This window comes from Mesoplodon densirostris, chromosome 17 (genome assembly GCF_025265405.1).
Source record: "Mesoplodon densirostris isolate mMesDen1 chromosome 17, mMesDen1 primary haplotype, whole genome shotgun sequence".
Classification (NCBI taxonomy): Eukaryota; Metazoa; Chordata; class Mammalia; order Artiodactyla; family Ziphiidae; genus Mesoplodon; species Mesoplodon densirostris.
In genome coordinates this window covers 4,269,093-4,292,270 of record NC_082677.1, presented here as the reverse complement: position 1 = coordinate 4,292,270, position 23,178 = coordinate 4,269,093, and the positions used below count along the sequence as shown (strand labels likewise).

Genomic DNA, 23,178 nt, shown 5'->3' with positions numbered 1-23,178 from the left:
TCTGTCTTCTGGGCAGGTTGCTTCCTGCTCTGGGAACGGCTTCTTCTTTCTAACTATACCAGTGCTTTCCCGACTCACTCGAGAATCCAACCTGAACTTTTTTTTTTTTTTTTTTCAACCTGAACTCTTGGCTACATAAGAATTGTGCAGAAATTTAAATGGAAATCAGAGCAGAATCTTCTGTTACCTAATAATGAAAATGCTAATTAAAAGCCCCACCCTCGGGCTTCCTTGGTGGCGCAGTGGCTGAGAGTCCACCTGCCGATGCAGGGGACACGGGTTCGTGCCCCGGTCCGGGAAGATCCCACATGCTGCGGAGCGGCTGGGCCCGTGAGCCATGGCCGCTGAGCCTGCACGTCCAGAGCCTGTGCTTCGCAACGGGAGAGGCCATAACAGTGAGAGGCCGGCGAACTGCAAAAAAAAAAAAAAAAGAAAAAAAGACAAGCCCCACCCAACCCCCAACTTCCCCCGCTTCCCCGCCAAAGATTAAACATACAACACTGTTATAAATAAGCAAAAGTGTTTAGGGTTAAAAGTGTAATTTTATTTAGATGTTACTTGTACATAATCTATAGTAAGATATACAAACAGATAAAAATTGTTTACTAGGAGGTTTTTTTTTATACCACTTTAAATTCCATGTACAACAGCATTGGTAATACTGCAAGACGACAGACTCTGGTTTAGAAAACAAAAATTACTTGCTACTGTCGCTGACACATTCCCATGAGTGTTCAATGGATGAAAATGTATCATGAATTTCAGCTGCAAATTATTACAAAACTTTTATAACCTAGCCACTTGGTGCTCAGAAAAGATTTCGATACTCTAAAAATTTACTGAAATGAAAATGCTAATTCTGCAACAGTATACTTTTACTGAAGAAAAACATAAGTGACCAAATCTTATGGTTTGGGACCAACAACAGAAAATCAACCACATCATGGGGTGGTTCTGAGGAATCTTCTCACCCCTCTGCCTGATCTATGACATGAGGAAAAGCTTGTAAGAAATTAAACTAAATACACACAGGGGGAAATGGGACAATTTAAAATAACCTTACAACATACAACTACTTTAAAATGTAAAATCCATGGATATGAAGGATGCATTTACATGTTTTTCTCCATTTGTTTTGTAAATACTTTTTGAAAATGAGAACGGACAATTCAAAATAGTCACTTTTTCCTTTTCGTGTACTATCATATTAGAAAAAGTCTGGATTTCATTTTTAGAATAAATCAAATGCACTGAGAAAAGTACTGCAAAAAATAATCTAAACTGGATTTTAGTCCTCTCCCCTTCTTTTAAAGGCTACATAACACGTCAGGGCAAAAGCTTTTTTACTAGTCAGAATATCAAGTTGAAAATAACTTGCTAATTAAACTACAGGAAGACAACCAATACTTAACAGGCTCATGAATATTTATGAATAAAGTGCCACTAATTTTACTGTAATAAGATATAAATAGAAGAAATCCTGACATGGATAGTAGCTTTATGCATTCTCTCCATCCTGAGGACAGAAGGGACATTAAAAAAAACAAAGAAGCATAACCAAATACAAGTTCTAGAATGACACAGGTGATTCCTTATCCAAAGTAAAGCTAAAGACAAAATATTATAAGAAAGACAAAATACGATCAAAATTGGTAAAAGTCCCAAGGAAAATGCCAACACAGTTGGCCTCCACATTGGGGAAAAAAAGGAGAGAAATTAAAGAGAGAAACTGAAAAGTTCATTAATAACTACTACTTACAGGCAATAAACGTATGGTGACGAGCTCCGAGCCACAGCAACTCAATCAAGAACCACGTGCCCAGACAGCTGGCTTTAGCTGAAAAGACTCAGATAACCTGGCCCGGGCACTGGGAAAGGTAATACAGACCTGAGGCTTTTCAGAGTTCCAACCTAGGTGACTAGAAGCCTGTCAGGCTGGCCTTACAGGATGACCACGACCTTCCACAGGCCACAAGTGTCCCTTGGGGACACAGACGTGATGGGGGGCCGGTGACGTCCCGAGGAGAACTCACTAACAAAACCCAGCAGCCAGGGTCCTGCTGGCATTCTACCGTCCACCCAAACACCTGTCTCAGCCACAGATTCCTGGGTCACAACGGAGAGTCACCAGGACCCACAGTCCGTTTGACACACGGTACAGAAGAAAGAACTGGTCAGTGGGTAAAGTGTCTCGTACATCTGTGAAGTTTTATCTGAGATCAAAGCCTGGGGTGTTTATTCCTTCCAAACAAGCAGTTACCCTTCACCCAGCATTACAGAATGTAAGCTCTCATTCATGAGTTTCCCAGGGGTTTGCCTTGGGCAGGAAAATCTGCCTGGGCTCGCGTGTCACCACGTGGGAGGGGACGAGGAAGGGACGTGACCTGCTCCAGTGAAGGGGCGACTCTCCTCTGAGGTACCTGGTCCAGCCTCGTGTGCTGACGACCGTGTGGGAAAGGGACCGATGTGCTTCTAGGACAGAGCAAAGGCCCTACTCGTGCTGGGTCCCTAACCGGCCATAGCACCAGGGAAGGTGAAAAGCTGCCCAAGTCTCCTTTCACCTACACTGAAGCTGTCAGGATTCAGACCAGGTGGGGTGAGGTGCCACCTGGCGCCTTCTCTGAAGCACCGAGGCCTCCACGTGGCCTCACTTGGCACATGGCTCCGGAAGAGAGGTTGTGCAGGGCTCTGCACCCGGGGCCACCCGGGTCCGGGCAGGCTGGCACCCGAGCTGCAGGGACTGCCGAGGGTTCTGCGTGCCATCGCAGATGGCAATGGCCCTGAGGAAGAGGGGCTGTTCCCCGCTTTCATTGCTACTGCGCTGCTGAAACCTCTTACAACACTCCTCAACAAGCACCGACTCCACGGGTGCCCACAGGGGCTCCTGCCTGCAAAGGGCCAAGTTCACATTTCACAAGAGTGAGCAAAGGAAACGCAATCCTTCAACAGAACATTCCAACCCACAGAGGCTACCAGGCCGAGAGACTGAAAACAGAAACATCTAATTCTCCTACTTGTCAAATCTTTCTCTCTAGAACCAACTTCTTCTGAAACACATTAAAAAAAAAAAAGTGGAAACAATATCACTTACTGATGGAAGACATCAGTCTGACGCACAGTCATTAATCTTGCAAAGACCAGACATCAGGCAGCTTCACAAACACACAGCGAGTCTGCAGGATTTTAATGATCAAGGAGAGTGAACCCAAACTGCACTAAGTACTTTCATGGCCAAGAGAAGGGAAGCAGAAGGCTGTTTTCAGGACAATGCAATAGCTACAGCTTATCTCCTCATGTGCAGCACGGTTTGCTATGTTTCGTGGCACTTAAGTATTCCACAGTAGATACTGAAAGACCCAGAATGTTTGCATGTGCAAGAGCAATCTCACATTATCGATACAAAAGTCGCTAAGCTACGGGATTATAATACCGCTATGTGGGCGCCGGGGCCACGGGGATCGTCGGCTCACGCCCCAGCCCGGTGCCCTGGGCGCCAGCCTCAGTCGGACCAGTCGTTCTCGTCCAGCTCCGAGTCATCGTCCGAGTCGCTGTACTCGACGGCGATGCGCCGGGACAGGATGGTGGCCACGTCGTTGCCCACGGGCTCGCGCTTGGCCTCCTGCTCCTGCAGCTCCTGCACTTTCTTCAGCTGAATTCCTGGACACACGGGACACGGCTTAGAATGACACCCCCCAGCTTACTGCTCCAATCGTACAGACACGGACAGGGAAGTCTACCCGGCTGCTGTTCTCCCTACTGACACTCTAAGGAAAAGCTTGAGAAATCTGAGGGGAGAAGCTTGGGAAACAGAGTTTCATGACCAAGAAAAAAGGAACGTGTAAAGTCATAACATTCTTTGCAGCGATGCGTTGAAATGAAAGAAAGTCAGTTACAATGTCAGTGCACACGAGCACCGTGAAAGAAAACTCCAGGACAGCACAGCCTGACCCGGCAGCCACCGGGCACGAAAGGCTGTTTCAAGGTAGATTGACGGTGGCCGGTGGCCCCCATAGTGGACCGTGTTCCTGGACAGCCTGGAACCCAAAGGCTTGGGAAACAGAGCCAAGAGCTTCTGGCGAAGCGGGCGAGCTACGTGAGAAACTTAACTTCAACAATTACCCTTGAAAATGGGCATGAGATCAGAGTCATCTTACTCTCCTACTTTTGTAAGTAACAAAATGGGATATCTAACAATGTACTGTGTTATTTCTTTAACCTTTTCTTTCAGAATAATTTCAGACCTATAAAGTAGCTGTAAGACTAGAAGAAAAACATTCCCATATAACCTACTCAGGTTCCCCAGCTGATAACATCTGACCAGATTTATCCTCTATCACTCTCATTTACACACACACGCATACTTTTTTTCTGGACCATCTGAGAGTTAAGTGGCATATAATGTCCCTTTGCCCCTAAAATACTTCATGTGTCTTTCCTAAAAAAAAAAATTGATCAAAATCAGACTATCAGCAGAGATACAATAGTACCATCTATTCTATGAATTTTATTTAAATTTTGCAAATAGACCTAATATAACAAACGAAAAAGGTTTTCCACCAGGTTTGGGGTCCGCCCTGGGATCTCACCTGTTACATTACTTGCCACGTTTCATTAACCTCCCTTAATCTCTGTGTTCTACGACCTCCATGTTTTTGTAGGATGTCCCTCGATGTGGGCCGCTCAGAGGTTTCCTCTGACAGATCCAGGTTATGGATCCCTCTCACTGGACAAGGCTCACAGGTGTCAAAAAGCAAAACACTGTCCTACCAGGACCCCGAACGCGTGATCAGCGAGGTATTCTGACGCTGGGACTTTTTTCTTGACAAAATCATCGTGCGTCAGTAACGTCAACGCATACAAGAGCTCCAGGACCCGCAGGAGGGCAGACGCCACACCCAGGCCTGGCCGCGGTGCCTGCACAAGGGGCAGAGGCAGTGCTGTCCCCGTGTCCTGTGAGGGGCGTCGAGGACATGCAGCCAGCCCCTCCCCCAGCCACCTGCAGACCAAAGCCACCAAACTGCGCCCGGGAGGTGCGGCAGCCCTCACTGTATGGGAAGCTCCCGGAAGAGTTCCACATCCTGTCAGACCCCCAGCCAATGTGGGCCGGGACCTGGGGTTAAGAATAAATGACGTGGAATAGACGTTTAACGTGGGTTCTGACCCGGAGGGGCACACGGGGGAGGATCTGGGCTCCTCCGCCCAGATCTGACCAGAGACGCTCCACTTTTTAAAGGTTTCATGTTCTGGGGTTTGGTGTAGGACCTTCACCTGACAAGGGTTTTGCTACTTAAATAAATGTTGAAAATCTACTGGCTTAGCATTTCAAACTAAAAATATGAAAAGGCTAAGTAAGTTACATCCTAGGTTTCTAAAAAAACTAAATCACTGACATGAGCTCATTTTCTTTCACTTATACTTTGGCCCTTAGAGCAGAACACAGAGAAAAAGGATCCAATTAATTAATGATCATTTTTATCATGTTTCTGCTCAAGTAAAGCTTTCCTGAATTCAGTGCTTTATCACTGAGCTTACTTTGCACTGAAAAAAAAATGTATCCACTATTAAGAAGAAAGAAAACCAAACAAGGCTCCTTGAACCCTCTTCTACCGGCCCTCTGGGGCGGAGGGGGTCCCTGGAAGCAGACGAGGCTGCAGCTGCCGGGACGGGGGGCAGCGTCCCGGGACGCGCACTCACCCATCCGAATGGCAGCGAGGAGGTCGCTCCGGGCGTCGCTCACGGGCGGCTGCGCGGCCTCCGGCCTCTTTGCCTCGGCTCCCGGCGGGCCGTGCATCGGGGAGGAGGAGAGCGAAGAGCCGGCACCCGGAGGGCCCGGCGGCGGCGGCGGGGGGCCCGGGGGGGGCGGGGCCGTGACCACCAGCCCACCGGAGGGAGGGTGGGGAGGGCCCGCGTAGGAGGGGCCGGCGGACGCCGGGAAGGAGGGCTGCGTGGGCATCTGGAGGGGGCTGACGAAGGCAGTCTGTGCGGAGGGGATCATGGGCGGGGGCGGCGGCGGCGGGGGTCCTGAGGGGTTGTAATACTCCATGATCTGTGCCGGGAGCATCCTGGCGGAGACACAAAACAAGAGTCACCAGAGAGCAACCCCGGGTCCCGACCTCGGCGGTTCCCACACGCCGCGGAGAGAGGCCTCCCCAGACAAGACGCGCGCTGGCCGCTGGATTTACAACACTTCAGGCCACGAACATCCACGCTTCGGATCACAGGTGCACATAGATCCCTAGGCCGGAATTCAAGATCTACTGACGTGCACCAGAAAGTTAACCACCGAAAAAGTAACCTTCTGTGGAACACTGCAAGAGCTGACTGCAGAGGTACGAAGGCAGCACAAATGCATCCTCTGCACGAGGCATCTCAGAAGTGGTGGCTTGAAAACCCATCTAACAAGGGTTCCGTGGCCAATCAGATTGGAAAATTCTGTGTTTTATATCACGTCTCCATGGAAATTCCCCAAGCCTGTGACGCCCATCAGAATATCCAAAGCTTTGAAAACCCCTCCAGCCAAGAAACCTGCTGAGTTCTATTTAGCCAGGAGCTTTCTAAACCAACTGGACTGCAAACCCTCTCTGCCTGATACTTGGTAAGAGCCACAGAACACACTCTGGGGATCCTGACTTAAAGAGAACCAACCACAGGGAGGAAACCTCGGGGAGCTGAGGGACACACATTCAGAATGTGACCCACGCTGCTCTGGAGTGAAGAGAAACACTGCTGATGGAAACACATTTTCAACTTCCCTGGGCGCTGACTTGGAGAGGCTAACTCTTTAAAGACTGAGGTTGTGTGAAAACTACAGCCTATCTAAACACAGGCGGGGGCTTCAATTAATAAACGCTCAACAGGAGGGTGTTTATTTAGGTGGTGTTCGAATTTTTCCCAAACGACAGAAAACAAGAGGACCTGGTGGCAGAAGAGTATTTGGGTACCAGGAGGTCCGGGTTACATGTACAAGTGTAACAAGTGCTGCACTGTATAGTTTTCTCCTTTGAGATACGAGTTCTCTGCGGTTTGCCCGGCATATACAGAGAAACCCTGGAGCATCTGGGACAGGTTCACAAAACTGGCAGCTCATCCTCTGTCAATGCCTTGGCTCAGCCACTCAGACATAAAGGGAACGTGTGTTCACGAATACAGACACCAACCTGAGGCTCATGTGTCATAAAAAGGGGGAGCAGCATGGCACTGCCTTTTCTCACACAGGATTTCTCATGACTGACAGTATCCGCATCCGGTCACTCTTGGCTGCATCCGGGCCTCCACAGTGTGATTATTCAGTGAAAATTCTTCCACCACGCACAGCAAGACCCCAGTGCAACGGCAAGCCACGGTCAGAGCCCGAGAGTGGGGAATTACCCGTAGTCGGCGGGAGCCAGGGGCGCAGGGGCCTGCGACGCCTCTGCGGCCTGCGGCGGGGGCGGAGGCGGCTTCTGGGGCCGGTTCAGGGCCAGGTGCCTGGCTGAGGCCGACGGGGGCCGGTACTCGTGCTCGGGGGCCTGGACTGCCGGCCCGCGTGGCGGTGCATCACCGGCTCCGTGGGAAGGCGTCCCGGGCTGCGGGTGCAGAGAATGGTTGGGGGTGGCAGGATACGAGTAATCCGTGATGTCCGATGCGTGGGACCTGACGGCCAGAACCAGGGGTGGGAGAAAACGACGTAAGTGAAAAAGATTTCCCCTCCCAGGCATCAGCATGTATTTGAATAATAACGCGGCCAAGGCACAGAAACCACACGCTTATTCCCTTTCCCATCAACTAGGTCTAGGCCCACAAGCGACAATGTCATCACGACTTTAGCGGCAAGCACCAGGGTTACGTGGATTCAGAGCCGCAGCTTTGAAGTGAGTGCGTCAGACGGACGGGCAAGCGGCAGACAGCAGAGCCCCCTCCTCAACATCGCAGCCGACCCTTTACTAAGAGGGGAGGCTGCAAGACACACTGTGCCTAACGTGAAAATGGCACCGGAGACCTAAGATCTTAGTGCAATGAAACTGACAGCACGTGATGAGACCTTATCAAATGGCAGACGAACCGGATACATAGTAACAGTAAGAACAGCAAAAGAAATCAAGGATGCAATACGGTGAGTCGCAGTTTTCTTAAACAGAAGAAACGTATTTAGCCAAAAAAGAGAGGAGGAGTGCGGTGCCATGCGCAGAGGCCCTCTTGCTGTCTCCGAACGCACGGGTGGGAGGGAAACTCTGAAAGGAACGCGCGTCTCGTTTTAGTCAGCAGGGTTCGGAAGGCCGCTGGGGGAGGGGAGGGCTCGGCCACGTCACAGGGTGTTAGTCACCCGGGTTACGGGACGCGTGGTCAGTACAGGGGGCACATCCTCTCGTGACGCCGAAGCAGGGGGCTGCTGAGGCTGCGACCCAAGAACAAGCGGAGCGACAAACCCTCTGGGCGTCCTGTCGTCTCCCGAGCTCCCTGCCTGCTGCAGTTTCCTGGCGTCACTCATAAACTCAATGCCCATCTTCCTTCTCTCCCACTCTTCTCTTCTCGTTCTTACTTTTCTCACACTTACTTGCTGGTTTCTGTTAGGATTCAGCTTGTGTCTCTCTCTCTGAAGGAAAGAGGCAAACACACTTTGGGTCTTTGGAATTCAGACAGTAGCGTCCCTGGAGTATCACACCACACAGAAAAGTCCTTTAAATGGCAAAAGATTGCTGGCTTTTTTCTTTTTCCTTCCCTAATTGCAATATAATAATAACTTGTAACTCACTTTCTTCTCCCCTAAGTGCACTATAAAATACTCTAGATTACAGTGCGCGTATGACTGTCTTTTGAACTATGGCAACTGCTTGCTGGTCAGAGAGTTAAAAATATTTTTAACGGGGGAAGACTCTGACCTGTATTTAGATTTATCTTATTTTAAAAATGTAAATACCTAAAACTCTGGAGTCCTTGATGATGGGTGCTTGGCTCTGTCGGGGGGGGGGCTACGTCATAGACTGGGCATAACTTTCTAAGGGAAACAGACTTATCTACAAAACATGGAGTGCTTCTGATGGGATGAGAAGCCAGGAACTGGGAATATTCTGGCACAATTTGGAAAGCTGTCCTGTAAAGTAGCTTGGTGATAAAGGGCCGAAAGGAGCCAATACAAACGGCATAATTGGATGGAGGAAAGCAAGGGCGGTGAATGTCCGACATCAAGAATTACAGCAGGAGAGAGGGGAGGACAGGGCTCTGATGAAGGGTGGGTGGGAGATGGGACCGGTCACTCGAGGGGTCACTGCCCAAGTACAGGGGACACCGGTGGGCTGGAGGAGAGGTGAGATGGGGGGGTGACCTCTGAGAGACAAGGACCCCTACAGGAAGGCAGAAATCAGCCACAGAAGACACGGCACTGGTGTGGGCACGAGCGGGTGGTCCTGAAGCTGCATGAGCATCAGGAATTATCTGTTACGGGAAAGAGAACGTGGAGGAGTGAAGACAAGATGGAAACAGGGAGAAGTAGGTGTAAGCAGTGGAGACCCAGTGGGAGAATCAAACGAATCCCTCAGGGTTCTGTGGGTGGGAGGGTGGGCAGAGTCGGGTGTCTGCAACACCCAGGACAGGAGGAGGAAAGGGGCGAGGACGGTGGGCAAGGAGACATCCTGCTTCCGGATCGCCGGGGAGAGAAGTGGGCAGGCACCGCATCAAGTCGCATCCTAAATGTACGCTTAGAATCAAACCATTCCTGACCATCTACAAAGGGAGTAAAAACTTATCATCAGTTTATGTGATCAGCTTAAAATAGATAAGTTATATGAACAACGTATACACATACCATGATACTTGATACTCAAATTTCCCTCAGTTATCCTGAATACATCCATTAAAAACCATGTTTCTAAATAATACTTAAAACATGAATACAAGAAGTTAAAAAATCAAAAGACAGAAAACACAGAGCAGTATTTCACTTTTGTAAAGAGAAAAATATACACATTTACAGAAGAAAGACCAAAGAAAGAAATACACTAAAATGCAAAAAAAGTGGTTTCTTTGGATAACAGGATTATGAATACTTTTTTTCTATAATTTCCAAATATAGAAAGTTTATCTTATTTCATAATAAGAAAAATAGTGACATACTTTAGTCAAATAAAAAATAAAAATTTCCAAAATAATTCAAGGGATATCATCCATCAATTGTACACCCAGTATGGCGCAATCTAATCTCAGATTCTAGAATAAATATCAATTATTCAACTGAGGGATTAAAAAAAGTCATTTTCCATCTAACTACTGAAATGAAAGAGAATTTATGGAGAATTACAAAGTATATGTTTTGCATGAGTAAACAGTCACAATTAAGTTAGCTGGAAAAAAACAAAAACCAAATGGACCTCCTGGGAGCTATCAAGTTCAAGCACTTCTCCCCACCCAAAGAATTCTGAGCACAAGTGTATCATCATTCTTACTTTCCACAGAAATAAACTGACATAAAGATTAAAACTTGAGGCCAGAGCTCACTTAAAGATCCAGTAATTCTCTAATAGCTAACCGATCACAGCTTGTACAGAAGAATGACCTCACAGACAACGGCTGACAGCCCCTGTGGGGCAGGAGTTTTGACGGGGGCCGTAACCACCAAACAGTAAAAGCATCTTCCATCTGTCAGTCTGTGCTAAACACTGAGGTTAATGAAGATAAACATTAAAAAGAAAAAAAAGAAAAACCCAGATCTAACGCAAGGTCCAGGTTGTTGCTGTTTGTGAAACATCCTTGAATCATTAAGAATTCTCTATTCACATTTTTAAACACTGATGGAAGACTCCAACTTTACAGAAGCAGAAATAGGAAATTAACCGTAAGTTACAATTGACTGGTCAGTTCTTCTCCTTCAGTGAAGCCCTTCTGGGATAAATGCTGCTTACTGACCACATCTTTCACATCTGCAAGAGAGATTTTTACTTAATTGCTAACAAATTTTTAAAATAAGCTTCAACAGAATCCTCCTCCTGCAATTAGAATACATAAGATTAGCGAACTGAAGAAAAAAAATCTTTGTTCATCACTTTCAGAAAAGGTTATCAAAAAGAACAACAGTTATTCCTTGATCACATCAGCTACCACCTACCAATCGTTTCAGATACCAAGTGGCAAAGGAAAGGCAACATTCTAAGCAAAAGAGGCAGAGAGAGAATTAAATGATTATTAAAATTAAAATGGTCAGTCACAGGCAGCTACTACGCCCAAATTCAGAATCAATGTTAAAACAGTACATCTAGGTTAATGGAATGATCAAGTCAGAGAGAGAGAAAATCACACAAAGTAACCCAACGCCATAAAAAACTGCTTTAAACTATTATTTCGAAGCCAAAACATATCCCGTTCATTTTTAAGGAAAGTTTGGAAATACACTGTGGGCCACAGAAGCACAATGCTACCGTGCGTTTCCATTTGCAGGGAAGCCAAGCCCGGCCTGCACACGCACGTGCACACAACGCGCACACGCACACACACCTAGTGTCTGGGGACAGGGATCCCTCGGAAGATGCTCCGTGGTGTACGCTCTGTGACAACCTGGTGTCGGGTCTAAGCTCTTTGTCATACGCCATCATATTCCACTCCTGGCGCCTGTTTCTGGCTTTTCTAACCTTTTTCACCTCTCGGGTTGTGCCATCTATACGCTTTTGCTCCTGACGTCCAGGAAGGAAGGCAGGCGTGCCGAGACAGAGGGAAGGAAAAGAGTAGGTTAGTACAGTGGCCCCGGCAGCCCCGAGCCCGGGGCGCAGACAAGGCAGGCCCGTCTCCAGCACTCCCGGGTCCAGAACGTTCTAACACGCTTACCCAACTCAGACCCAACCAAAATAACAGATACCCAACGATTTAACATCGACACATCAAAGTTACCGTGCTGCAACTTCAAGAGTCGCTCACCATCATTTCTGGTCAAGAATTCTCACTTCACCAGGATTTAGCTTGTTTTCAATGTACGGCACCTTTTAGATCTCTATTATACACATGAAATACCTGCCCGCACCAGACAGAGAAATCGTTTCCCACCCCTACACCATTCTGACTTATTAACGTGCAATCATCTTTCAAAACATAATTTTAAATGCTCCATTTCAGTTTGAAAAGGTTATTCCAGAATATTTAAGCGAACCCTGCAACTACCTTAACAAAAACAAAAACAAGAACTTACCTTCCCTCCCGTACAAAGAATCATTCCTGCTCCAGCCCTACTTTGCCAGCAAAACTGTCTTCAATAAATAACTTGGGTCCTACGCAGGTGCTTCTTTAAAGGTGAGGACAGTTACTTCTACGTGTGTTTACATCCCTCCTGCTTCCCCCGTGAGATGTGCTGACCTTTAGGGAGGTGAGTTTTGCGCCTTTAAGTCCTACGCTCCCCTAATGGCACCTCCACGCATGGCTCTCCAGAGGGTCCACGCTCAGTAAACGCGGACTGAATGATCACATCCAGGTGAGCAATGGTGCTCACTACGTCCCAGCAGCTGCCAGGCCCGGACGGTACAAACGGCAAACAAAAAAAGACAAGGATCTGCCCTCATGGAGCTTGCGGTCCAGGGGGGAAGCCCACAAAGCCACACAGATAAATGTGCAATTATGAAATGTGCAACAACATGAATGTATTACACAGGGAATGCCGTCCGGTCTGGAAGTCAGGGAGGGTGCCTGAGAGGCTGGGACAAGCTCTGCAGGGTGAGGGGGGCAGACGCACACAAGAGGCAACGGGACAGCATCTCGCCGGGAGAAGCGACAGAGGTGAGTGTGAATTCGGGCGAACGGCAGGTAAGACCTTGAAGGTTGCATAGAAATGTTGTTCTTTATCCCAAGAGCAACGGAAACCATGAAGACTGAGGGGGAGGGGCTGGCGCGTGAGAGGAGCCCCTGTGCTGGGGACAGAGTCCACGGGGAAAGGCAGGGATGCCGGGCAGAAAGCTGCTCAGGTGTCCAGGATGCGAGCAGGCCCAAGGGAGAGAAGGTGAGCTGTTAGCCCAGGTACCCAGGAGGCTCAGGGGACGTGCTGGCAGACGACGTGAACGTGGCGTTCACAGAACACAGGCCAAGTGTTAATGAAGACACGGGAAGATGTGCAATTCGTATTAGATTTTTTTGGGGTGAGGAAGCTCATCAAAAAATAATAATAGTTCATCAGCAGATGAATGGATAAAGAAGATGTGGCACATATATACAATGGAATACTACTCAGCCATAAAAAAAGAAGGAAATAATGCCATTTGCAGCAACATGGACGGATTTGAAGGGCATTATGCTCAGTGAAATAAGTCAGACAGAGAAAAACAATTACTGTATGATACACTTATATGTGGAATCTAAAAACTACAACAAACTAATGGATATAACCAAAAAGAAGCAGACTCACAGATACAGAGAACAAACTAGTGGCTACCAGTGGTGGGGGGCACGCAGGGACGGGGGAGGGGAGGTGCAAACTAGTGGGTGTAGGGCAGGCTCAAGGACGTGTTATACAACACGGGGAACAGAGCCAATATTCTGTAATAACTGTAAATGGAAAGTAACCTTTAAAAACTGTATAAAAATTTTTAAATTTTTAAATAAATGAAGATAATGCCAAATAATAATAATAACCTTCAGGACTGGAGGAGGCCTGTTAGGAGTATAAACTGGTTCAGTCCTTAAAGGGTCAGGAGCAATAGGATGGTATCTTTCAAATTTTCAAGTTCACACTGCACTTCTGGGAATTTACTCTGACGAAATATGTGCACATGAGTACAGGTACCCCCTACAGTGCTGTAACAGCAACAATTTAGAAGCAACCTAAATATTCATTAATTCGGTAATGGTAAATAGTTTATGAAGCATCCAAACTTTGGAATATGACACAACTATTAAAAAGAATGAAGTACATCTTTCTTACATCACTGTATGTATATGTCTGTGTGTGTGTGTATACAGGTCAATTCTAGGAATAAAAAATACTCTGTGAAATGTGTACACATGTATTTATGAATGCCCTACAAGGTCGAAAAGTATGCACATCTGTTACCAGAGGGTGGTTATGCCTGGACAAGGGAGAAACTCACCCCCAAATTTTCTAAACGAATGTGTTTACTTCAGGGTAGGTGGGGCATTTTACAACTGGCATGTATTGTCTGAACACTTTTAAAACCAAAAGAGAGAAAAAAGAGGGGAGACCTCAATGGATTCCAATATACATCTCACTCAAGCGTCACTGTATTACACTAATTAATAACTATCACCCTTACTTTTTTTTTTTTTTTTTTTGCGGTACGTGGGCCTCTCACTGTTGTGGCCTCTCCCGTTGTGGAGCACAGGCTCTGGACGTGCAGGCTCAGCGGCCATGGCTCACGGGCCACTCTGCGGCATATGGGGTCTTCCCGGACCGGGGCACGAACCCGCGTCCCCTGCATCGGCAGGCAGACTCTCAATCACTGCGCCACCAGGGAAGCCCCACCTTTACTTTTAAGAGATGTATGCTGACATATTTAGGGATAAGTGTTATATCTGCCACTTTCTTTACAATGGTTTAGCCTCCAATCTACCCATCAACACGCACCCGACACACACACACACACACACCAACTATAATAAAATGTTAACCATGATGCATCTGTATCTCAACTACACTGCCTATGTTAAAATCCTGAGACTACTGCAAGCTGTTTCCTGCCCCAGGATGATCTTAGCTGCCCCTATCAATACCTGAAAGCCCCTCCATCTGCCCAGCACGCCTCCGGCACCCCCTCTCACGTACATGCACACACAGTCACACACCCACTCACTCGGTTTCGCTGACTTCTGCTATCAGTCCCTGCATCTCAGTGAGCAGCACCGGGAGGCCTTCCTCAACTCACCACCTCACCTTCTGCAGTCACCCCACCCGCGGCTGCCACCCCCCCCAAGGCTTCTCCGTCCCAGCACTGTAACTACAGCCCTACAACGACATAATTATTTGCACAACTTTTAAAAAAATGTTTTTCGACCATCAAACTAAGGAAATTTAATGTTCAGAAACAATGGATGTCTTATCCCCAAATTTTCTAAACTAATTCTTCCTTCAGATAGAACTGTCTGTTCCAAAGTGAAAGTGACTTTTGGGTTTCTAAAATCCTGGGAAATGAAGGATATCTTGCCTCATTTTCTGTTCCTATATAAAGCAGATTTGTATTAAAATTTTCAAATTTCTTTCCCTCTTTATGAGTTCCAAAGGACGGCATGATTATCTAATGTTTGTTTCCCCCGCTATAGTTTCATCTCCATGAGGGTGATAATCCTTTCTTTTTCAGCACAGCATTTACAAGCCATTCAAAGAAGAACCATTATATAAATGAACGAACAAGAAATTCTCATCAGAATTTTATGTCTTTGACAAATATGGAATGAGACAAAACTGCCAAGGAAATGACACACAATTTTGAAGACACAGTAACCACACAGAGCAGATTAAGACTAAAGAACAGTGGCAGAAAAATTAAATATTTTTGTCAAAAGTATCACTGATGCTTCCAGGAAATCCTGCGAGGCCATTTTAAAAGCAGGCGATTTTTAAAGGAGGGTACTCTTACAAGTACTTGGGGGTTTGCCCTGTTACCACAAAAAAGTGCAGGGATTAAGACCAACAGGCCTTTAAATCTCTGTTCCTTTTCCTTTGGAGAGATTAGTATCTTTCTTTTCTTCACCTGAACACTTTGCAGCTTCTTTGCTTGAATATTTCTCCACTTGAATACCCAGCAACTCTTCGAAGATTTCCCATTAAATCTCCCCAACCCATCAGCACGAGAAGAGCACGCAGATAACCAAGTCTGTGGAATTCTCTCCCAGAATTCGTGGTAACCTCTCACACTTGTAGTCTGCAACCTATTTCCATGTTCCCTTTCCTAAATCCTGTTTTCAAATCTCAAGTCCTCTTCCATCTCGAACTGTCACTCCTACTGGGCCAATACACCTACTAGATGTCTCAGAACCTTCAGGCAGCCAGCCCACAAAATGCTAAGCTCTTAATTCACACACCCTAATATTTGTCAAACAAAGCAGGTGGTCATTTTTTAAAACACAGCTCACATATAAAATGCTTGGCAAATATCTGCCTTTGGAGTGTTAACTCTCATTTTCAATGGTTTAAGCCTAATTTCTGGGCCCCAGAGGGATAATTTTCAAAACAGAAGTTCCTTAATCTGAGAGTGGGTTTGTCCTCCCAAGAGCGTTTGCAGTACAGACTTCTCTCAACCTTCCAACTTGCAGTTCTCCTGCCTACGACCACCCCACCAAAAGGAATCTCATTTTTAGTAAATACTACCCTCCTCCAGATGTGCAGATCACACACGCTTTTCAATCCAATATGAACCTCTCACCACGGTCTTAATTACAGTTAGGTGACAACCCAACAATTAACAATGTTAAAAAGACCAAAGCAGAAAATTCTAACTGATATGGAATGTTGACTGCTTTGCGAAATTTGAAGAGCAAGAGAAAAGTTATAAACTACAGTTACGAACAAAACTGAAATTTCAGCCACTGTATTTATTAAAGCAAAGCAAGTATTAGAGAACAAATCAACAGTATTTATTGAAAATAGTATTACTGTGTTAGACTGAATGGTATCTTCATGTGACAAATGCAACCTCTAAAAAAACTTCAGCACGAAATTCAACATCTCAACCATTTAAAGAATTTACTGATTTTAAACTTCTAATTTCTAAGGGAGAATCCCATTTACACGTTTATATGCACGTTTCCCATACTAGAATTATTTACCTTTTGACGTCTTTTCTCTTTCCTTTTGTCTTCTGTGTCCTGTAGCATTTTTTCTTTCCAGAGGTCAAAGAAATAGGAAGGATCCGTATAGAACTTCAGCCCATCCTTTTTATCATCTCTATAAACCAATGTATTACAAGTAGGGGGGGAGAAAATGTCGTTAGATAGTTTCATATGGGGTAAACATTAATGTTAATTCTAACTCATGAGATGATAACATCTACGTGAGGAATTTGAACTGTCCTTATACACTGTTAAGTCTCCCAATTTTCTTTATTTGGAAAAATGTGTGAACATGCAAGAACAGCACTTTTTTTCTAGAATAATGAAGTAAAAACTACTCTTGCAAATTTAGATTTCGGTATAGCAAACTGCTGCCCCAAATCACAATATGGCTCATAAACAGCAATATTTAGTTCCACAGTTATTTCAAGGTATGTTTTGTTTATTCCAATGGGGGCTACACACAGAGATGGATGGATTCTTAGTATATATATATACATTCACTTCTACTCTGGAGCGACAATGTTATTAGGATAAAAATTAGCAAGTACTCTGTGCGTTTTTCTTCATCAGGTTTGCCCAATGTCTACAATTCAATTAGGAAAGAAGCAAAAGGTTCATGGTGTATAAATGTAACTAGGATAAAAAGTGATGACCTAGATATTTTTTTAAATGGAAGTAACCGGCAAAGAAAATTCACTTGTAGCCATTGCATTGTCAAGAACTGCTACAATGACTATATTCTAAAGAATACTTCAAGTCTTTTTTATTTTTTATTTTTTTATTTTGGGCTGCATTGGGTCTTCGTTGCTGTGTGCAGGCTTCTCACTGCGGTGGCTTCTCTTTGTTGCAGAGTACCAGATCTAGGCACACGGGCTTCAGTAGTTGTGGCTCACGGACTCAGTTGCTCCACGGCATGTGCGATCTTCCCGGACCAGGGATCGAACCTGTGTCCCCTGCATTGGCAGGTGGATTCTTAACCACTGTGCCACCAGGGAAGCCCCAAGTCTTTATATAAGTTATTCATTTATCATAAGCCAATAAAAATGCAGCCAATATGAATCCAAAGTTGTAATATAAATCAATAGATAGCAAAGCTCAAAATAATCATGATAAGAAGTGAACACTCTATTTATTCTACTAATGCTTTAAAAAGTATCTGGCCTGTATATTACCTTCAAGAGGAGGCAAAATATTTACATTTAAAATTAGCATGTCAGGGACTCCCCTGGTGGCGCAGTGGTTGGGATCCACCTGCCAACGCAGGGGACACAGGTTCGATCCCTGGTCTGGGAGGATCCCACATGCCATGGAGCACCTAAGCCCATGCGCCACAACTACTGAGGCTGTGCTCTAAAGCCCGCGAGACACAACTACTGAGTCTGCGCTCTAGAGTCCATGAGTCACAACTACTGAGCCCGCGTACTGCAACTATTGAAGCCCGTGTGCCTAGAGCCCGTGCTCCACAACAAAAGAAGCCACTGCAATGAGAAGCCCGCGCACCGCAACGAAGAGCAGCCCCTGCTCGCCACAACAAAGACCCAATGCAGCCAAAAATAAAGATAAATTTATTTTTAAAAATTAGCATTTCAATTAGTCATTTAAGGCATACAGAGAACGAAAAAAAATCAGAGAAATGAGTATAGAAAAGAGTTTGTGGCCACACAGTCAAAGAAAGTGACATGAATTACTCAAGGGAACCTGGTCTTGAAGTTCCTGCTATGCCGTGTTCTGTAAGCTTCTCAACATCAAATAAAGAGACCCAGGCTTTGATGAGGGTCATCTGGTAGCTCTGTCTTAAAGTCACTAACAAATCAGCACAATTCACTCTGTACTTTAAACTTTAATTACTTAAAATCCTTTCTTTTCCAAATTTCCTAAGTGAGAAGCAACCTGCACTATTGAGATTTTATTAATAACATTATTGTGAAAAATATAAATTATTTCCCTAAGATACTAGGCCTTCAATACAGGTGAAGACAGAAAAACTGAGCAGGAACTTCCTGCAGTTTTAAGATGTATAAAATGCACCTTCTTTTTTTCAAAATTGGAGCTAATACTTTGATGAGGAGCTAATACTTAATGGAATAAATATGTTTAATAACTTAAGCAAATGTTAACCTTGGCATCAGAATATAAGCAGAAATATCCTGTTTATCACAACTAAACATTCGATTTTTCAGTCACATTGTACATCTCGTATCTAAGACTGCGTTGTGACTGTGTCATATTTAAGTCCAAATGCAAAAGTTTATGTGTTTTCTTACCCCAAACATTTCTGTATTAATAAAAAGTAGATTTGAGCTGGTACTACTATTCTTAAACACTATTAAAAAGTCAAAGACGTTTTTCTTTTCCATAAAACTGAGTAAATACACAATATATAATATATAAAGGTCGATTCATTTTTTATGCAATTAAACATTTTAAATCACCACAAATATTTAATCGTGATCTTGAATAATCAAATACACGTGGTTCATTGAGTTTTCTGGGTTTCTTTTTTCCTTTAGAACAAAATATTTAGTGAGGTTTCTTAGGAAAATTTTACTGAGTTCTCATGGCTCTGGGCTAATAGGTAAAACTGAAATTGCCCCAGAAAAATGCCTATGGAATAAAAGCAAAGTCACAAGTTAAAACGTTAGGCTTACAATACCACTATTCATCTATATCTTTAAGTGAGTGTGCTAAAACCTCCAGAAAAGTATGCTTGTTTCATGTAAAAATGTGGTACCCTGGTCCTCTCCCATCATGGTTTCCATGGAATCTCCATTACGTTTTTTGGAGAATCTTTCTGTCCATGCTGAAAGAAAGGGACGCAGTCTGAATTACTGCTTTACTAGCAGAGCCGCAACAAAGGGCAGCTCCAAACATCTCCTTTGGGACCCTGTGAAAGGATAGTAATTCAGACCCAAAAAACCTCTGGGCACTCCCTGAGAAGGGCCACTGGGCCCAGGAGAGCAATAATGGACGTGAAGGACGCAGTGACTTCAGGAAGGCCTCTGCAGGGGCACTACCCAGCAGAGCTAGTCCTGGGGGCCGTGCGGACCCCACCACCAGCCTGAGCTCATCAGAAGCTGGAGCAGTGAGCTTGACAGTGGGGTGAAAAGACAGGGAAGAACAGGGAAGTACATGAAACGGGAAAGAACACACTGATGTGGCAGGCGGTAGGAGAGGAGTTCCAAAGAGCATTTTTAGTTAGTTTCTTAAGATTCATTTTTTGCACATTTTCTATTCTTTTTCCTGGAAGTTTGGTCCTAATAGTGTGTCCTACCACTTCACACAGAAGGTTCATTTCTTGACCATATATATATTCACCCTTAGAAACCTCTAACGCTGCAGAACATGTTTTTCTGAAGTCAGTAACAAATGTCTGCAGGGCTGAAATGCTGAGACACGTGTTCTGCTGCATTAGAAGTGAATTATGCAGTTCCTTTAAACTTGATTTTGAACACGAGGAACACGACAATCACACAGGGTTATTACGTGATGTGCCCACTTATATCTGCATTTAAAGCTAACATGAGAGCTCCCACGTCTCTTGGTAAACTTAGTTATATTTTGAAACGCTCAAACTTTAGCAATTCTGTAAATAACTAGTTTCACTGTGGCTAACACCGCAATTATCATTCTCCAAGTCGGAAAAGATACTTTCACCGCACTGCTCGCCTCTCTCAACTTCTTTACACTGAAAAGGCTCTGGGGATACACAAAGCCGTACCTGTATGGTGTAAGGATATTCAGAGGAGGTGGTTTATCACTCTGGTTGTAAATGTCGGCAACAGGATTAGGAATGCTGTTCTTTGAAACCACCTGCTGGTCTTGGACTGTGGAACTTTTGAAAGCTTTTTTCATGTTGATATCCTGTAGTGACACTATTTAGAGAAAAGTCCCCCAAGTCGGGTTATATGGAAATATTTTAGAAACATGTATAAGTTGACTCACAATCCTAAACCTCTCCTAGAATAGCCAAATAATGTCTTTTATTGTTCACTTAAAACCATGCTTGAATAGTACATGCATTCCCTCCCTCTGCTAAACTACAGTTATCTCTGTAAGTCACGCCTTTCCTTCTTTTGTAGCGATATAATGATTTCATTGAACCTAATATTAGAGCATCATTCTTTACTTAAATAGCATTTCTCAGAAAACACACAGGAATAGAGTTGTGAGTATAATAGGAATGTAAACACAATACCCCTGGGTATCTTAGGGGGGAAAATCACTCAAACAGTTAATACCAGTTTAATTACATGTGGGAAATACTTCTGCAAAAAACACACAAATGTAAAAAGTGCATTAAATTTTTCTGACACTAACATTAAAGAGAGAGGGCAAAGCTTTTCAACATACCTGTAGTCCTAGAAATTAAGCAGCATGATACAAATCTACACTAAGGAACGAGAGAACCAGGCTAATTATACTCATTTCTTGAGTTTGTACAACAGGTTACATCTCAGGTATCAACTCACCTGACCTCGACACAGACTTTTTGAGGTGGGTAAACTGTTGCATTAACCCACTGGACCAATGAAGCTGACGGTCAGGGGTGTTAAATGACCTTTCCAAGGTCACCCAGCAGAACAGTGGCAGGCCCAAGTAGAGCACAGATTTCCTAACTCGGCCGAGGCATTTTTCTACAATTACATCCATGGCAAGGAAAGTAATAAGGTAAAATCTTGATTGGAAAGAAATTTTAAGGATATGAGATATGCTGTAGACTCTCATGAGATTTAACCTACAGACTAAAACCTTCTCCAGTATAAGGTTTACCACAAGCATTACAACTGCAAGAACAAAAAACTGAAGAAAGACAAGTATTTTTTTAAAAAATCACTTGTGATACCATTTGAAAAGTGAATGATTGATTTAAAATGGTAAAAATGTCTTATCTGAATAGACCAAGTAGCTATTCAAATTTTTATTTTTTAAAATAAGAGATAAATTTTAAAAATCAGATTAAAAAGAGCACAGCTTCAGCTTGCTACTTATTGTTGGAAAAGTCAGTAAGAATGTTCATAACAGATATTAAAATATCAGTGTTTTACATTTCTGTTAAACTTTTAGTTTGCTAATTTAATTTTGACCTTTGAAAAAGATCTGAACATGAGAAAACATGTTTTTCTTAAATGATGAGCGATGAATTCCATAAATAACTATATTAAAAAAAGAAAACCTTCATTTCTTATTAATACTACTATTAAAGGCATAGTAGAAAAATCAGATGCTAGGATTGTTTTAATGCAACAAGAGAAATTGTAAGTACCCTTCTATACAAGCAAAAATAACTTTTAATCTGAACGTTTTCTTCAGAGTAAATAGAAAATGGCACATCTTGAGTTGGGGGGACAGATTTTTTCCAGTCTAATTTCAGTCTTTTGTTCAAAAGAGACAGCAAGTGGAAAAAATTTTTAAGGAATTGTTGAATATTCATTTTGTTGAAACTACCCCAATTTCAGGGTATGACCATCAATTAACTAGACAGCGCCTGTCAATATTAACTTTGTTCTAAAACCCTGAAGCCTAGAGGCCTTCAGTAAACACTATTTCTGGGCAGTTAAACCAGCAGGATCAGCCACATGACTGAGAAGCGTCGGCCCTAAGGAGAGCATCAGGTGACAGCTCACCCTCCCCCTTAGCTGGACTGAGTCTGGATTTTTAGGTAAGAAATTATCTTTACAATAACTACCCATGACCTCCACGAGGACTTCTAATACTGAATGCATTCAAAGAGTCCTTTACAACAAATACCACGTGTGTCGTTTATTTAAAAAGAGAGTGTGGGACACAAGGCAGACAAGATAGGACTCTTTTAATGACTAACTAACCCCATGTTGTGGGTTTTCCCCCTCACTGTTCTTCTAGGAAAAGACAAGATGAAGTAACAGCACAGGACCCCAAGGAAGCAGCAGGAGTTACCCTGCGATTAACCACTCCCGTCCCGTCCGCATCACTTCCAGCTCACGGCTCTCATGCAATTACCTACCCTCTTCCACTGTTGAATCCAGCTGGGTGACTTTGACAGCAAGGCGATCAATTCTGTCTTGAAGAGAATTTGCTCGGATGTAGAAGTTGTTGGCCTCATTAAACAACTCACCAAATATGTCTTCAGCGTGTTTGCCTGGAGAAGGAACGCATGGGGAAGGCCACCTGGTCAGAACCCACATTCTCACCCAAGCCAAACGCCAATCTCAACACGTGGGGTTTTGTGCCAATGATCACAAAAATAAAGTATCACAGTCAAAGGCCTGTAGAATTTTTCAAAATTTATTAGGAATATTCACACATATCTGAGACTGACCCAAAGTTGTAGAATTTTAAAATGCCCCAAAGCAGTATAGAATTTTTACTTGATTGTTACATGAGCTATCCCACAAGTTGCTTTCCATTAAACTTCTTTAGGAAAAACTACTCTCTCATTTTGCATGCTTTATGTATAAACATCTCAGG

The 23,178-nt window shown here is 44.3% G+C and overlaps 1 protein-coding gene across 3 annotated transcripts in view; it reads right to left on the bottom strand.

Annotated features, from left to right (window-relative positions):
- Positions 1–562: 562 nt before the first annotated feature.
- Positions 563–23,178, bottom strand: part of WASF3 (WASP family member 3) — a 94,970-nt gene continuing 72,354 nt past the window's right edge. For 2 of the 3 annotated variants that reach the window (XM_060080161.1, XM_060080160.1), the window contains exons 4-10: positions 22,715–22,849; positions 20,450–20,603; positions 16,726–16,843; positions 11,464–11,639; positions 7,369–7,632; positions 5,695–6,062; positions 563–3,657 (exon numbers count right to left, since the gene is read on the bottom strand). In XM_060080161.1, the coding sequence (XP_059936144.1) occupies positions 3,500–3,657; positions 5,695–6,062; positions 7,369–7,632; positions 11,464–11,639; positions 16,726–16,843; positions 20,450–20,603; positions 22,715–22,849 (1,373 nt within the window). In that variant the 3' untranslated portion in view covers positions 563–3,499. Of the gene's footprint in view, positions 3,658–5,694; positions 6,063–7,368; positions 7,633–8,405; positions 8,573–11,463; positions 11,640–16,725; positions 16,844–20,449; positions 20,604–22,714; positions 22,850–23,178 lie in introns of all 3 variants that reach the window. The other variant, XM_060080162.1, reaches the window with a different exon arrangement.